Genomic DNA, 17,428 nt, shown 5'->3' with positions numbered 1-17,428 from the left:
TGTGGGCCCTGGGTTTTCTTGGGCAGCCGACATTATTAATAGTTTCCCTCACCATTTAGGCTCCCAAACCTTGGCCGGGAGGCTGGGCTGGGAAGGTTGGGAACACTGACAAGCCCTGGTCTATGCTAGTCCGAAGGCGAACTGCCCTCCACTCAAGGTGTCTTCCTCCTCTGAGGAAGTGAAACTCGTAAGGTCAATTTGTGTTTGTTTTAAAGAACCCTTAGGAAAGATAGTTTGGTGATTTGACAACTTCTGGTGCGAACGAATAGTTTAGATAGACTGGACTCTAGGATCCCACAGTCACCGTGAAGCCACCCGGGACAGCTCAGCCAAAGGGACGCTCTTCTCTGCTGCCAACGTGCAGGACACAGATTTTTTTTTTTCCGTTTTGTTTTCCTTTTTGGCTCAGCTCAGAGAGCATTACAGCGGTATCCTTTCCCGCCTCCAGACTCTCTTCCCCTCCCCCCCTTCTTTCTGGTGCAGGCAATTAGGGTGAAGAAATCAGTGCCAGGCTCCTGCCTCTGAAGAGAAAGGAGCTGTTTCTGGAATTGAGTCCTGACACCTGTGTCTGTCCTAGATGGCAAGGAGGTGCGGGGGTCAAAACCTCGGAGAGGGAGAGGCCGGGCTCAGGCGGAGTGTATGTGGGGGGGGGGGAGAACACACCCTAAAAGAACATTTTGGGGAACTCCTCTTGCCATGACTTCCCGCCTTATTCTTCAGCCTCCAGCTTCGCGCAGGTCATTAACACGCGGGTTATTAGCACAGTTTTCCTTCTTTCTAATCCCCCGAGACCGAGCCCCGAAGCTGGAATTGGAAGAGCAACGCTGACAGGCCATTCATGAATCTGCTTTTATTTTTGGGAAATAATGTAGATAAAGAGGAAGAGGTGACGGACTGCCTTACATCTCAACAAATAATTTGTGATCTTCACATCGGACAAATCAAATTTACAAATTACTTTCCCACCTACTGGACCAAGCGGCCAAAACCAAAACTGATAGATACACAGGTGCTCTCCGCAGATCTCGGAGAGGGAAGGGTCACTAAAAACTCACTAAACAGACAGAGGGGTTTTAAAGAGAGAGACACCCAGAGGAACTGGACCTGGGACTCGGGGCTTCACAATGTTGTAATTTCACCTCTTTTGTTTGTTTCTCAGCCGAAACTCGGATGAAGGGCTCAGTCCTACGCCCCGCCCAGCCTAGCCCCAACCCTGTACCCCGACTTAGCTGTTTCCTTCACTTCTGGTCCTCCAGCGCCCAGCTTCCAGGAACCAAGCGGGTTTCTTTAATAAATACACAAAGGGAGATGTGAAGAGGGGGCAGGACAGCTTGTGACAACTGAAAAATAAGAACCGCCATCGTTTGAGAAAGAGGAATGGGCTCAAAGGGGAAATATTTTTTTTGCTTTTGTTATATATATGTGTATATATATAATATGTGATGTATATATTTTTAAAGTTCTGTTTCCTGGACGCTAACACAAGAGAGATGCTCAGTTCAACCAACAGCAACTAAAAAGTTTAAGTGGTCTCTGGAACGGACCCGACTATGTACAGCATTCCCGCCGAGGCAGAAGCTTGAATCAGTCCAGCACAGGGCAGGGAAGGAGGCTGGGGCACCCTCCTCCCAAAGGCCTGGCTCAGCGCTCACCACTGGGGAGGTGGACATGCTGGACGCTCTGGCCTGCAGATGGGGGAGGCTGGATCAAGGGCAGCTGAAGGGAGACAGTCTGTTAGGAGAGACAGTGGTGGGTTTGATTTGGAGGAGTGTGTATGGGTGCACTCCAAACGGTAGATAATACGCCAGTTAGTGACTTCAGTGTCCAGAAAGAATAAATAAAACTGTTGAGCTCAAAACAGAGAGGGTCAGAGCGAGGAGCCTCAGAAGGCTCCAGGTGCAGAAAAGCTGTCCAGAAAGACTTGAAGGGGTGACGCACAAGTCGAGCGGGAGAGCACACTGCTATCCCATGAAGAAACTGAGGGCCAAGTTGAAGCACCGGGCCCCACCTCCAAGGGGGAGAGGGGTCTACACCCCCCAACCCAAGCAAATGGCACAAAGACGGGAGCGGCAGTGCAGGCAATGGACGTCTTGGGGGCGTGAAAATTCAGTTTTGGAAAAGCCAAGGCGAAGGCGAGCGGTGCAGCAGCAACAGGATGGGGACCACGGAGGGCGCAGGTAGTTGCGTTTCTTCTCCACTTCCTCTCACTCCTGGGCTCACAAGACCTGGAACCGCCACGAGGCTTGGTCCTTATAGTCCAGACAGTCGGGAGAGTTGAAGTTGAGTTTCCAGGCAGAGGAAGCAGCGGCAGCGGCAGGCTCCTTGTAATCCAAGCAGTCGGCAGAGTTGAAGGCGAGCCCAGAGCCTCCGTAACCTTGGTGGTGGTGGTGGTGGTGATGGTGGTGGTGATGACCCGAAGATTGACTCAGTGGGTGGTGTGCGTGCGGGTGGTGGTGGTGGTGACCAGCCATGGAGGAGGGTGCCATGGGGCTCAGCTGGTGCGGGTGGTGATGAGAATGCATGGGCGCTAGGTAGGAGCTGCAGTCTACACCGCCAAAGTAAGAAGAGGAGGGCGCGGGGTAGCCCTGGCCATAGCTTCCGCCCTGGCCATAGGACATGGGGTAGGAGGCCGCTGCAGTGGCAGCACCTGCGGCTACCGAGCGCTGCATACACGAGGCGTTGCTTGGCGCGCCCAGTGGCTCTGGCACGGATACGGATGCCGGCGCTGAGCCTGGCGAGATGGAGGCCGGGCTCCAGATGGACGAAGCGGTAGGCGTACTCAGAGAGGACACGGCTGCCACCGGGTTCCCACCCAGGCCCGCGGCCGCAGCAGCCGCCGGATTGGCGGAGGCACTGGACACTGAACTAGACGAGGAGGCAGAGCTAGACACCGCAGGCGGCGTGAACTGGCCGCTGCTCTCCGAGCCCGAGCTCTCCCGCACTGGAGACGACTTCTTCTTGACCGGCCGGCTTTTCGTTCCGTTCCCGCTCTGCTGCTGCTGGCGGCACTTGGCGCGGCGGTTCTTGAACCAAACCTGCAGTGAGCAGGGTGAAGGAGAGGGGGATCAGGGGGGCTGGCTAGTGGAGCTCACAGCTCCTCCGCCCCTTGGACTCACACCCCGCCCAGGATCTCGGGGACCTCTCAATCCCAGCCTCTACCCCTCCCAGTCTCCGGCCCTGCCAGACCCTGTCCCCTCCCCCGCACGTGCTAGGTACTCAGCCCTGGCTCCCTCCCCCATCCTTTTGCGCAAAGCCCCCCAGTCAGCCTCCTCCAGGAGGGATGCGCACCTCCCCAAGCCCAGCGCAACTCTGCCCGAGGGCGGAACGTTTGCGTCTCTCCAGCCAGAAGTTCAGCCATCTCTAAGCTGTTGTGGTTGGCTGCTTCCCCGCAGCCCCGTTTTAGTTTGGAGGCCCTGTTTTCCATGAACAGAGCTCAGGAAACAGCGGAGAGGTACAGAACATCGAAGTGTAGGGCAGTCACCAAGTCTGGGACCCGAGGGGGTTCACCGAATCGGCTCCTCGAGACTGGAGTTGGGCAGGGCAAATATTTGGGTGGGAACAGAAGCAAGGCTGGAGGCTGAACGGAAGCAGTACTCCAGTCCTGGGGCTTCTCATGAAGGAAGCCTGGGTGAGATTTCCTTGGGCCTTTTGGCTCCAGGTGTGGTACCAAATGGAACGGCAAGTCATAAATTCTCACTCCTTTTGGAGGGGCCGGACACAGGACATTGCAATCTCAGTCCCTTCTCAAGCCTTCGAGGGAAGAAGTCGAGACAAAAGACCCTCGGGGAAGACTTAGACTAACTCAGAACTCTATTTTCCGAACAGTTTCGTCTTAGAAACGGTAAAGCCAGCATCTGGATTTAGCACGCGGTATCCACTCGGCTGGAGAAAACCCCTAACCAGACCGACTCCACCCGCAGAGTACACGCTGAGGCAGAGGCAGATAGCGCTAGGCTGTTGCCAAGTTCCATCTTGCACTTTTAGAATCCCCAGGACGCAGGGCAAGGGTGCGAAAGACAAGAGCGGAAGCAGAGAGCTAGGCTCATTAAGAAACTGCCAAGTTCTGGAGTAGCAAGAACGAGGGGCCATTATCTAACCTTCTGAGAAAGTTACATCCGGGAAACAGGGCTGGCTTCCCCAAAATCCAAAGAAAACAACTTCCAACATTGAAAGCGCCCTGGGGACAAGGGCTTCAAGCCATTGCTTTATACGGTTACCCCTTTTCGCTGACTGAAGCTCAGCGCTAGGGGGAGTTGGTGAGGGGCTGTCCTGTCCGTGAAGGGGCCTCAACACCAGACCGCCCAGGCCCGATCTACGACAGAGCCCCTACCCTAATCCTGGAGCCCCAGGATCGCGCACCTGGACTCTGGACTCAGGCAGGTTGATCTTGAGCGCCACCTCCTCCCGCATGAAGATGTCTGGGTAGCGAGTCTTGGCGAAAAGCGCCTCCAGCACGTCCAGTTGTGAGCGCGTGAAGGTGGTGCGTTCCCGTCGCTGCTTCCGCGGAGTGGCTGCGGGGACATGCAAGAGTGCCTGGAGTCAGTAGTGGCCCACGAGGACTGGCACTAGAGACCACACGCAGGTCCTCTGTTAGGTCCAGAACCCCGCCGTGGAAAGGCAAGGCCGACCTCTAGCAAACGCGAACTTCCCTGGCCACAGGTGGGACAAAGTGTGTATGTTTTCTCCTGGAGGCTCCAGTCTGAACACTGAAACATCAGGGCCTGCGCCCTCTGCGCCTCTCAGATTGAAAACAAAACCATCCTCTCCTCATCTCCCCAAGCCCACACACTTCTGGCTGAGAGATAGGAAGCAGAATAGAGGTAGGCAGAAACAGGGACCTAGGGACACTTTCCTAGAGAAGAAATTCAAGCAAAGAGGTAGTATCTAGAAAAGAAACTAGGGGTTCGGCTGGAGTCGTCCACCACCGCGGGAGTGTTGGGTTAGGTCGCTTGTCTCTAGGGCGCTTTGACGGGGGAGAAAGAGTTCTGCTTCTCAAGGTAGCTAGACGAAAGGGAAATTTGGCTATTTATGTTAGGGCCTAGCGAGTTCAGATTCCTCATGAAATATCGGGGCGAGAGGGGCTTTATATACATACTAAAAAAAAGCAACCGGAGGGGCTATATATATATATATATATATTTAAAAAGCAACCGGAGGGAAGGCAATAAATCGGTGGACAACAAACATGCTCTCTCTAGCAAGTGGGAGCACACAGGAACCAGGCTGCAGGCATCACGAGCTCAAAAGTTGTAGGCTGCAGTTTCTAAGCTGCCTGACCAGACCTCGACTCAAACCTGTAGCAGTTCTAGGCAACAGGCAGCAAGGTAATCAGCTCCCTGGGCCTGCGTGGGGACAGGGTGGGCTCAAACGTTAAAGGCTGGAATCCCCCAATATTTGCAGAAGCTTAGGGGTAGGGACAAAGGGCCCATGCTCACCAGGATAGCCCACAGAGGGGTGCAGGAGGTCCATGGCTGGGCCAGCTAGGCCCAGCCCGTTCATTCCGTAGGGGGGTTGTTTGAGGTAAGACATCATGCTAACAGCCGGGTGGAGGTGCCCCGATGGATCCAGGGGGCCCGAGGCCAGGAGCAATTCAGGGCTCCCACTTCGAAGTCCTTCAAGCTGTTGCTTCTGGGGGCCTGGCCTAAGGAAACAGGAGACACAGGGAAACATCACCTGCAGTCACTGTGGCTTCCAGTTCCTATAATCCTTGAATGGGGAGGGGGCACAGGCTAGGAACTTCATTCACTGGGCAGGCAACCCAAGAAATTTCTCCTCCAAGCTCAGCAAGCACACAGCTTCATAGAAAAGAAAACTTTCCCTACATCCGTTCCTTCCTCTTTTATGGCTTGACAGGGGCCAAAGACACTCCTCGACTGTGTCTTTGTAACAGGAAAGAAAACTTAAAAGCGTGATCATCAGGCCAAGGAGGTGAGAGCTGGGACCGGGGAGGGTGCAAGATCCCAAGTGTAGTCAAATTTTTTTTTTTTTTTTTTTTTTTTTGAGTGCGGCGGAAGCAATTTGCTCAAGCAAATGTTCAGTTGGCGCCGGGAGGGCAGGCCGCACAGGGCGTACGGGGTTATTTCGTTTAAGTTTCAAATGTTTTTTGACAAACCCGCTGGCCCTACAGAGGCCCAAGGTTAGTCCACCTTGGATCGCCAGGCGATTGCACACTTTGGACACATCATTTCCACAGAGATCTCCAGGGCTGCCTCCTCCCCCAGAGCCCGCAATCACCAGTCGAGCTGACCTCTCTGGGCCCCTGACTCTCGGAGGTGGCTGAACCGGAATCCTCCAGGGCAGATGCGGCCCAGGCCCGGGTGAGGCGGCAAGAAGACACCAAAGGCTCCACTGTAGAAGTGGCCATTTCCAGACGCCGCCCAAGGTCAGGGGTGCTTCAGAGGCGGTCACCCTTCCTCCTAAGCCCGCGCAGGCCGGGCCTGCTTTCGACCAAGTCCCGGTGAGCTTCCCAGTCCCACCAAGGGTCTGATAAAGGCTGACCAACCCAGCGGCCCAAAGCGTGCTGGGATTTCAGGAGCCAGAGCACCCCGGGTCGGGTCGCGTGGGCTCCTCGCAGTCCTCCACGAACCCGGTGGAGAGCAGAGAACTAGGCCTCAAGTTGGAAAGCTCACTCACACCGGAGTTGGGAGCGCGAGGCTCGGCCGCAGACACTGCTAGCCCCTGGCCTCTTCTCCAGCAGTAGAAGGGGTTGGTGGGGGGTAGAGCTGGGACCCTAGAGGGGTTTCTAGTTACGCCCCGCTTTGCCAGGAGCCCAGGGTGGGGAACTCAGGGAAAAAGGAGGCAGCTTTCCCATCCCAACTCCAACTCCTGCTTCGTTCCTCGGGGACCGGCGGCCTGGACTAAGGGAGGCCAGCTGGCACAGAAGGCGGAGGGGACCCCAAGGGAAACAGAGTACTTGGGCCGGAGGGCCACAGGCCACCAGCCACGGCGGTTCTGCGAAAGCGCGGCGTGAGTTTTCGAATACTTTCATCTAACTTAGCACCCTAGTTCCGCAGCTTCGGAGGAGGCGGGGGAGGGGGCGCCCGGCTCCGGAGCGGCCTAGGGTCCCTGGTGCAGCCAAGGGGTGTCCGGCCTCTCACCCAACAGCCCCGCCCACCTGCCGGGGACCTGGGTAGCCGGGGGTCGATTCGAGGAAGGGAATGCTAAGGGAGCCACCACCGTCCCGGGGTGGCGCGCGGCCCCCTCCTTACCTGCCCTCCGCTGCCGGGGCTGCTCACCATCTACCTCGCGCCCTCAGCAAGACCCTCCGGGCAGCCAACCTGCAAAACAGAGCCGCACAGGTATTACCCCGGTGGCGGGTCTGGGACCCCCGGGTTTCTTCTTTCCCCAACTTCCCTCTTCCCGTCTCCTGCTTTTTCCTGGAGCTTTTGTGCGTGTTCCTCCGGGCTTCACTTTATTGCACAAATACTTTGTTTGCAAAGTCCCACATGCTTTTCCTCCCAAAAACCTGGCCTCAACCGGGACTCTGGGGGGAGGGGGGTTGTCGAGGGACAGAGTTCGGTGGTGGCTGGTGGTGGCCGCTGCACTCCCGGTGCAACATGGAGGCGGTAGGGACTGAAGAAATCCTGCACAGTCACTTGGCAAACTAAATAAATCAAGCAATTTACCTTGTCGGAGTGGCTTGTCTTGCTCGGTTGTTTAGGTGATTGGAAATGTAGCCTGATGAAGATTGATCACCTTTCTACTGCCCTCCCCGGGTATGTGAACGCAAGGAGAGTGCGTAACGGGGCTAGGCCGCCAATAGGGGGCCTAGAGCGGGCTGAGTGACAGGGAGCCGGGCAATGGCAGCGCGAGCCGGGGTTACCTCCGCGCGCCCCCGCCCTCCCCCGCCCCCACCCTCCGCCCTCCCCGCGCGCCAGCCCCGCCCCGGTCGCGCGCTAACTCTCGGGTTCGGGTGGCAAATTCCGCTCAGAGAGAGTCGAGGAGAGTGAAGGCAGCGCTGGAGTCGCGGGAGCAGAGGGGGCCCCGGGTCCCGAGGCACGCCTGGGGGCCCCCGCCCTCCTCTCGTCCTGGCCGCGCTTGGAAGGAGTGGCAGAAAGGTGCTGGATAACCGGTTCTTTCTGGCGCGCGCGCCGCCGGGCTTCGCAGCCCGGGTGTGGGCGCGAGGCTTCCCGGGCGGCGGACTTGAGGCTCTCCGGCCCCTGGTTCTCTTTGGGGCGCCCTGGGCCCCAGAGCCTCTTCCTTCCGCGCCCCCCACCTGCGAGCGGCTCGTGCGGGAGAGGGCCGCTGAGCCGAGCTGGTGGGGGGGAGGGTGTGCAGTCCAGGGCACTCCGGGACTCCCGCGCCCTGGGAGAGACCGCAGGGGAGGCGCCGCCACTTACCAGCTGCTCCGCGTCTCCGGGGGCTCCCGGTCTCCACCAAAGGTGTTCGCAAGTCCTAAAAGCTTCTTCGGAATCGTTGGAAGTCAGACCCACCCCCCACTCAACCCCCCACATTTTACTTCTTAGGCGTGAGGTTTTGATAGAAAACTTTCTTTTTCACACCCGGTCTGTCCTTCCGCGTCTCCACCTAACCGGGGACAGTCTGGTGGAAGGTGTGGCCACAGACCCCGACCCCTCACTTCATTTTCTACATATTACGGGAGGAGCCTCTTGGAAACCATTTCCCCGGATTGTTCGTACTGGAAGACCCCAGTTCCCCGCCAAATAAACTTGCTAAGGACGTCTACCTGTGTGGACTTTCCAAAGCGAGAGAGAGAGAGAGAGAGAAAAAAAAATGTTTTCGACCCTACCACGAGCAAGGCAATTCTTTTACATGGATGTCCTCCTGAACACAAGGGACCGTATTCGTACCCTTTCCTAGTATCTGCTCCCAATCTCACCCCAACAGGCGGGTAAAAAGTTTGAGCCCGAGTATGTGCGTGGGTGAGTTCGGGAGCCGCCGAGAGCACTGTAGATGGGAGCACCTCGATGTCGAGGCCGCGCCGTCCGCTCGCTGACCGGGCGCGGGGCGACCAGAAGGAAGGGGGAGCCCGCTGAGTGAAAAGGGGCCCGCGACTGCCGCTCATCAAAGTGCTTCTCCCCTCCCCCAAGCGACACTTTTCTTTGGAGTCCGAATAAAATACGGTAACAGAATATGATGGGGAGCACACTGTTTCCTTAACTGCTTCTCAAAGGACCGAGAGATCTTCTTAGGACCTTTAATAAGGCTTTGGTCGGTTCTTTTGTTGATCTCTCAAAATCAACTCCTTCTAATTGAAGTTGGAGCTGAAAGCGAGCTAATGTTCAAAGAAAGTGGCCGCCAGACTAACGAAATTACATTTTTTTTCTGAACGATGAGGGAACATCTAATCAAAGGGGCAGGGGAAGGAGGGGTGTGAGCGGGGGACCACGGAGGAGAAAAGGAGGTTTTACAAGATCCCTCTCTGGTTCACAAAAGTCAGCGACACGGGCGCTTCTCTCCAGAACAAAGACACCGCGGCCCATTCACAAAAGCGAGAGAAAGAGAAAACAGAATAAAAGAACGCGAGGAAAGGGGGGAAACGAGAGGGAGAGAGATAAAACCTGCGGGCGGAAAAGAAGCAGCGCAGAGCAGAGCGTGGCCAGAGCGAGCACACACCTTAGGCTCCCGGGTCCCCACTAGGAGTAGCCCCAAAGGCGGACTGTCAGGCTCAGAGCCACCCGGACTGTGCTGAGGTTTAAAGAAAAACGAAATATACTCCTGCCCCCTGTTCCGGGGAATGGCGCGGACTAGGGCGTTCTAGTTTGGCGGGCACGAAAATGTCGACGTCCTGGGGTGTGCACTGGCGGCATCCCTGTTCGGGCCTCCCGGCTGTGAGCCTGCCTTGGCCCTCTTGGGGCCCCCGGGCTCACGCTCTGGCTGGAACTCTCTGGTACTCTGGCCTCCTCAGGGCGGGTTCGTTGGTAGTCGCGGAACCTCGCCTGGGTCAGGTTGACGAAGTGGGGCGGCTGTGCGCATTGGAATGTGCCTGCGCGGTCCCCCAGGCCCACCGCGCGGGAGCCGGTCGCTGTCGGTTCCTGATGCTGTCCCCCTCCATTCTCGGGCAAGTGGGAGGTTTAGAGTGAGAAGGACACCCTCCCCGCCCCCCATGAGAGTATTTATCTAATCCCAAATTGCAGGCGAATTTCCTTAATGCTCATCCAGTAAAACCTTGGGATTAAGAAGAAAGGAGAGGCGGAGGGCGTGGGGGGAGGAGAGACAGAGAAGGGGAGAGAGAGACGGAGAGACACACAGAGAGAGACTGAGAGGAGGGGAGAAGAGAAGGGAAGGGAAGTAAGACCAAGAGCAAGATGAAAGTTTTTAGAATTCAGCACAGAGGGTGAGGCAGTCTTTGCTAGGCAAACGTCCAGGTTGGAGAGCGCTGGTCTAGAAGCTTCGACGGTTCCCTCAAAGGGTAGTTGTGCAGCCAGGGCAAAGCAGGGACAGCGTCGGAGGAAGAGGGAAGCCGTTTCGGCTTAAGGCCCACCAGGCAGGAGCGGGCCCCAAGCCTGGACGCACCAAATGACCTTGTGCCCACTGGAGAGTGCAGAGATTGTAGAAACACTTGGGGTAGGGAAGGGGCCTGGACGCCCGGCCAGGAGAAAGTTCTGTACCCGCTCGCCACAAATGCTTGCTTAGCCGCGACCCCCGACCCATTGTCTCTTCACATTGAGCGGGTTTTCAGGGTTTCCTCTGTCCGTGGGCGGGCTGGGTGCTAGCCTGCCTTAGGGAACCCGGGCACTGTGCGGAGCTTTGGCAACGCGACTTCCCCGGCTGCGGCCCGATCCCGCGATCCCAGTCCGTGCTCCGCCGCCGCTGAGGGGCGTTCGGGCACTATGGAGAAGGGAAACCCCGCGAGGCTGGGAACCAAGCAGGAGGGGGCCCCCAATCACTAGCAAATCTAGGGCTAGGGGAGTTTTGTCACCTCGCAGATCTGGGGAGGCTTGGGGAAAGGAGAGGCCCCTGGAAAGGGAAGGTTTCTCGAATCCACCCTAAACGGAGCCCCAGGATGCTCCTCCGGGCGGTGGATTTCCGAGTACCGGTTTACCTGGGTTGGATTCGGAATTGTTAATTTTCCCCAAAGAGCAGCAACTTGCTGCTCTGCTTTGTCATTAAGAGGACAAAGACCCCATTTCACGTAGTTCTAATAACTTTTCGCCAGAAAGAAAAAGAAACAATTCTTTGCCATCAAGGAATTCTGTGGCAAGTTTTTTACCATTTTGAAAGACGAGTAATTGGAAATGGCAAATGGCAGCATACTTTTCGAGTGAAGTAAGAGCCTGAATGTGTGTGTGTGTGTGAGAGAGATAGAAATAGACAAAGAGACACACACACACACACACAGAGAGAGAGAGAGAGAGAGAGAGAGAGAGAGAGAGAGAGAGAGAGAGAGAGAGAGAGAGACTAAAGTAAATGCCAGTGTTTCCCGTAAGTTTCAGGACTTGTTGACGGGGTTTCTTTGTTCGGACACCCAGGGTAGAAGTGCAGAAGAGTCCATTTTTACCCAGCGCACAGACATTGTTATATTTCTTTCTCTTCCATCTCCAAGACGTGTGTATCTGCACAACCCCTCCCCCAACTACAGTCCCCTCCCTTTCGTTTCAGCACCTACAGACTTGCTGGTTACGGTGGGGCACAGTTCGACACAGGACTCCAAAGCAATTAAAAGTAACACTGGAAAATCCATCATGATGCGCTGTGTTTCCCCAGTGCCATGGAACCACACAAATCTCCTGGGCTCTGGCAGAGAGAGAACCCTTTCCAAAGGACAGGCTAGTTTACACCCTCTGAGAATGTGTCTAATGACTTTGCAATTTGCATTCTATGTGAGCGGAGTTCCTGTGGACCCCTGTCAGTTCCAAACACAGTCCACTGTCCTGTGCCGGATTCCACGTGGAGAATCTTACTGACACACAAACTTCAGTTAAGTTTTCAAGGCAAGGAAAACACATAGCAGGGTTTAAGGTAAGAAAGTTTCTGTTTTTATTGAAAATTTATGACTCAGTATTGTAATAAATAAACATAACCATTTTCACAAAACACAGTGCTATGCTAGAGATGTAACTGGAGATTTACTTGTAGTGCCAAGACAGACTTTCATCAATACAGAAATAAATATTAACAGCATTCTTGAGCCAATGTTGAGCCCCAACGGAAAGTAGGAACCAAGCAAGATGTAATAAATAATTATTCAGAGAAAAAGATGGCGCATCGTCAAGATGATACAACTGTCTTTGTAAACTGCTCACTGCTATTGGGGCCATTCTCACAGTTCACCTTTCAAAGCCCAGGATTTATCTCAGGCTACCTTAAAGGGCCATCCTCTGAGGAGAGCAGAGAGGAACTTTATTATCTTTATGTGAAATGCAAACGGCTGCAGAAAACCGAACTGGCAAATGGAACACAGTTTCGTCAATATACAGAATATGATCTAACGATGGGATTCCGGTAACAGTGTTACATACGGCAGGACTGGAAAAAAATCATTCATGACATTTTCTTATTCCCCTTTGCCCCCCACCCACTGCCATTATGCTATTACCAACAATACTACAACAAACGTGTTTCAAATGTTCCTCCCAGCCCAGACAGAAGGGAAGTGATGAGGGAAGCCTTCCCCTCTTTTGGACAGTTTCTCGAGCATCTCCATCACTGGTCATTCGCAAGGTGTCTGTGCAAATCTACTTCGCATAGTTGCAAAAATGATTTCATGATTAACTCACAAAGAATCCTTAACGCTATCTGGAGTTTTGTATATTATCTGGAGAGGAGGAAAAGGGGTGGTGGTCCGGAAGTACAATCCAGTCAAACAAAATGTTAAAAAGTTTTAAGTCGACCAGTCTGTCCCTGGCCTGGAGACCTAAGGCTAAGCTGCTGAGAGAGCCCCGGTCTGCAGGCTACTGAAGAGCACACTTCTCCTCCTTTTTGGCCATCTTGCCTTTGTTTTGTTCCAGAGTTCGCTCCAAATGCTCATCTTCTTCTTCCGCCCTGGATGTTAGACAAACAGGAAAGACAGAATTATATTTCCTCCTGAAGGCGAGCGCAGCCCGCTCTACGCGCAAGCTATCCAGATTCCCAGCGGCAATGGGGGCACAAAGGCACCTGTCCACTCAGATCCCCGAAACGAACTAACTTTCTACAAACTTCGTGTTCCCTTTGCGGGTGGCTTCCCCTAGACCACACCCCACAGCCCCACTCACTGCTTCTCCTGGGCGTCCAGGTCCCTGACAAGGGCGTCGCGTTTGTCCACCAGGGCCACTAGCTCCTCCAGCAGGAGCTGTTCCCGTCGCTTCTGGGCCTCGGTCTTCTGCCAGTCTGCAGGGGGCGGAAGGCCAGTTACCACCCGCCAGGGCACAGAGCACTCGAAAACCTGCCCTCCCCTTCCCGCCTAATCCAGTTTCCAAAAATCTCAGCAAACCGCGTTAACTTGGCCAATAGTAAGTGTTTGCTGGGGGAGTTTGGCCGAGGTGGTCAGGGTTTCACGCCCCAAACCCTACTTTGTAAATACTTATTGAAGATTGGTTCCGCAGGTTAGGAGCCTGCTAGAAACCAGGTGTGAGTCGGTGGCCAGGCGGGAGGCAGGCACCTGAATGCAGGCGGAGTGGGGGAGGGGAGCTGGAGTCCAGAAGCGGTTGGCCCAGGGCTTGGGGCAGGGGGAGTGGGTAAACGAGAGGGCGGGGAAGCAGAGAAGGGCGATAAAATCCTTCTGAAAGGGCTGGAGGATCTGCCTGAGAACCTACTCTCCTCCCCACCCCCGCTCTCACCCCAAACAGCCCATTCTCCGCTAATTTCCTCCCCGCTCTATTTTAGCAGTTGGATGTATCTCACACTGGGCGCCATATGCTTCACAATAACTTTAAAAGTAGTGAATCGGCTAATTAGCATTTTTCTTTGAAGTAAAAAAATAAATTTGCTCTGCAGTATTACAGTGCAGCTCCCGACCGCATCCCAGCCAGTTTTCTCTTGGAGACATTTGCTGGGTGGCTTCAAACCGAAGCACTTTTGCAAAGGGAAAAAATTACATATCCCTTTTTGAAACTCCATGTTAAAGGTCGAAAAATGCGCTGGGCAGTGCTTTTTCTAGGGTGAGTGGCCATTTTTATGCCAGGTTTAGTACTCAGTGATATATATATATATATACATATATATATATATATAACCTAACCTTTCAGCTTTGATAATTTCCTTCAGATGAGCAGCAGTTTCACTTGATAAAAACAGGACCACAATCTAACATTTAAAACACTTTTGAAACCAAAGCCAACTGCTCTCTGGCCAGACTGTAAGGGCTTGTAGCTGTCAATCAAGCCCCAGTCTACCCCGCCTCCCTCATTAGGAAGGTAAACAATGAAAAGAAGAAGTAGATGATGAGGAGATAGCAGAACAAATGAGGACCTGGAGGGAAACAGGACCCCAGCTTTCGGGAGGGGGGAGGCACCCTGGCCACTGACTCTTAGAGCCCCCTCCCCCAGCAAATACACTTTCCAAAAACCAGAGAAGTGCAATCCTTCGGGGCTCTCTCTTCTCTCTCCATTGCCCTGGGCAATCACGTTAGAACTCACATGGCTGGTGCTTATTCAGATAAACCTAACAATACTTATGCTGGTTACCATGTGAGTCTTCACAAACCACCCAAGAATGTGCTGGTTCAAATCCCTCCCCCCCTCTTCAAAGCAAAATTTATTCAAGACAGCAAACTGCTCAGCAGCTCTATGAAGGCAAATGGTGCCACAGCGAATGCTATCTTGTATTTACAAATTAAAAATTAGATGCATCATCGTGCAATAAAGGTTAGCAAAGCTGGGAAAAGCTAGTTCACTCAGTTTTATCACTGTTCATTCCAGGAGCTCAAACACACCATGCTAATTACCCACACTCCACAAAAAACATCTCAAACAGAAACGCATTCGATGACTGATTATGACTATGTTCTCATCTAAAGGGTAGGACTCTGAAGGAGAGCTGTGTCTGGATTGTAACAATGAACGAAGTGCAGAGCAGCCACATCTACCACAGTTCTCCTCTGGACACAGGAATGCTGGAACTGCTTCTCCCTCCTCTGTTCTGAAGCTGCTCCTACTCCCTAGAGCAAGGGCGCTAACAACAGACTCTGCTACCAGAAGCTCCTGAAGATAGTCCATTTTAGTCTCATTTTATGTAATTGGAGTTCTTGAAATATTAATCTGGAAAAGATCCTGAAATTAGGACTAAATTTTACTTATTTAGGAAATTCTGATTGCAGGTATAAGATGCATAACTCTTTGCTTTAAAATATTTTGATAAGTTTACAATCAGGAAGCACATTTTATCCACACACAAAAATGTAAGTTAAAAAATTTCAACTTAAACCAAGAAAATGATTTAATAACAAATACATAATTCTTACTAAATTAACTTGACTACTTAAAAATGCTTTAATTATTTTAAATGCCAGGATTTCATTAACATTGGAAAATTAAATTTTAACAATCTGAATAGATGAAGTTTTACAATCTTTGAAATATTAATTTTTTTGTCTCAGTGTTTTTCCTAACTCAATGAAAACATTTTCCATTATTGGAAACACATTTAAAACTGGAAAATATTTAGGTAATTTTTAACAGTTTTGAGAGTCGAATTTAACTGATATCAGCATTTAAAATATTGTAGCAGAAAATTCAAAGTTTTTGCTGTTAACTGTTATTACTGTGTTTAATATCTTAATAGTCAAATACGGAGCACATAGGTATAAAGGCAATAAGTAGCCTTTATACTAACAAACCTACATTCTTTTTATTTTCTTTCCTATAGTAGGAATGAATTATATATGCACATATACACTTACATACTAACATTTTATTTATATATATGTATATGTATATATATATGAATGCCAGTTGACAAATTAGTAAGCTATTTTAACCATTAAAAACATTAAATTCAAAATTGATCAAGATTAGTCGGTATGCGAAGCTTAAGTTTTAAAACCCCTTTTAAGCATCACACGTAGTTCTGAATGAAGGAGTGTGCACCTTCAGCCCGTCACTGCTGACTAGCTAGCTGCGTGACTTGAGCTTGGACAAACTACTGTGTGGGCTCTGGCTGATTTCAAGATTCCAGCGTGCTCTTGCTACAAAAGCCACAGACTCTCACAACAAACAGATTAAGTTTGATGCTGCATTTGAGCCCAGGTGTTGAAGTGAGGAGATGCTGTTGATGCCCATCTCACCCGAGCTGCTTGTTAATTTGGGGAAAAATTCTTCTTCACATATAGGGCAAATTATTCACGCCCGATTCCAGTTATTTGCTGAAGTTGATAATTACTATGGGGAAAGGGCAAAAGGAATACCTATCAACACTTTAACAGAAAGACCTAAAGTTCTGGTAAAAATCTTCAGACTTGCCACTATAAGTAAGGCTGGCACTTTGATGACAATTAACACTAGTTTTGTAAAGAGCACATTGGGGGATTGTAGTCAGGTCTTATCTTTAGTTCCAGTCAACTAGCAATCCTGAAGGAGTCTGCCTCATCATCAGAACAGGCCATTGACAGGATTCTACTGTGGAGCCTAATCAATCCACGGAAGACTGTGGCTGTGCTGTGTAACAAAGCTCAGATAGATTTACAAATGGGGTTTTAGGGGATAAGCTCCTCCACAGGATTACATATTGATTTTAAATATAAAAAGCTTATCATATAAACCATAACTACAAAAATAGTGAACCTATGCATAAATCCCTTTAGAAGAGCACCCACTTCAAGCTCTAAGCCAAGAACAAATCAAGATGTACAAATCCTAGAGAAGATCCATTTCTTGTGCAGAAAATGAACATGGCTCCTCTAAAAAGCCCGCCCCAACGGGTGCAGAAATGAATTTGTCTTTCCCGAGGGAGCATTAAATAATCTGGAGCAACAGCTACAAAAACTAGAAAAAGTATCTGAAAGATGTTTGTTAGCTTGAGAGGGCCTTACAGTTGAGCTCAGCAGAGCAGCAACCCCAGGCTGTGACCCCTCAGGAAAGAGGAAGAACAGAGTCAGAGTGATTATGGGTTCTCAGAAGAATGGACGGATTGACTATTACTTGTACTATTATAACATTTTGCTCTCAAAGCACACTGTGAGTGTTCAATGTGCCATGGCTGTTGCCGTTCTCTGCTCCTGCTGGTGCACGCCCTGAACACAAGAGCCACCTGGGAAGGTTCTGGTTAGAACTGTGCCTAAGGATAAGATGCTGGAGGAGGAGGGGTGAATTTGTAAACGAAGGAAAACAACATAGGACCATTGCTGTCTGCTCCCATGTTTTGCTCTGGGATCTGAAAAGGTGGTTGAAGCACACGTGTGCCCATGCTCAGGCCACTGAGATCGGCATCTCTAAGAGTCTCTGTAATCAACAGGCTGTTCTTTTCTCAAGAGCCTCCCTTTTCCATTAATGGGAAGCTGACTCAGAGATGTGAGGTACAGTCACATACAGGAAAATGCTATTTAAAATGC

At 51.9% G+C, this 17,428-nt stretch overlaps 2 protein-coding genes across 13 annotated transcripts in view; both read right to left on the bottom strand.

Annotated features, from left to right (window-relative positions):
- Window positions 1–886: 886 nt before the first annotated feature.
- Window positions 887–8,562, bottom strand: Otx1 (orthodenticle homeobox 1). 3 transcript variants are annotated; one of them, XM_057772307.1, is made up of 5 exons: window positions 8,340–8,562; window positions 7,209–7,277; window positions 5,436–5,641; window positions 4,360–4,511; window positions 887–3,035 (listed from the first exon to the last, which is right to left on the bottom strand). In XM_057772307.1, exons 3-5 carry the CDS (start codon window positions 5,530–5,532, stop codon window positions 2,217–2,219), a joined length of 1,068 nt encoding a protein of 355 aa, XP_057628290.1. In that variant the 5' UTR covers window positions 5,533–5,641; window positions 7,209–7,277; window positions 8,340–8,562; the 3' UTR covers window positions 887–2,216. The 3 variants fall into 3 exon arrangements, with proteins under 3 accessions (XP_057628290.1, XP_057628288.1, XP_057628289.1); XM_057772305.1 differs by lacking the exon at window positions 8,340–8,562 and adding an exon at window positions 7,626–7,687; XM_057772306.1 differs by lacking the exon at window positions 8,340–8,562 and having other exon boundaries at window positions 7,209–7,419.
- A 3,362-nt stretch (window positions 8,563–11,924) lies between these two features.
- Window positions 11,925–17,428, bottom strand: part of Ehbp1 (EH domain binding protein 1) — a 271,901-nt gene continuing 266,397 nt past the window's right edge. For all 10 annotated transcript variants that reach the window (XM_057771152.1, XM_057771151.1, XM_057771154.1 and 7 more), the window contains 2 exons: window positions 13,158–13,272; window positions 11,925–12,945 (listed from right to left, as the gene is read on the bottom strand). In XM_057771152.1, coding sequence (XP_057627135.1) covers window positions 12,855–12,945; window positions 13,158–13,272 — 206 coding nt within the window. In that variant the 3' untranslated portion in view covers window positions 11,925–12,854. The remainder of the gene's footprint in view (window positions 12,946–13,157; window positions 13,273–17,428) is intronic.

This window comes from Chionomys nivalis, chromosome 6, assembly GCF_950005125.1.
Source record: "Chionomys nivalis chromosome 6, mChiNiv1.1, whole genome shotgun sequence".
Classification (NCBI taxonomy): Eukaryota; Metazoa; Chordata; class Mammalia; order Rodentia; family Cricetidae; genus Chionomys; species Chionomys nivalis.
The sequence above is the reverse complement of the archived record's forward strand: the minus strand, read 5'-3'. Positions and strand labels throughout refer to the sequence as shown.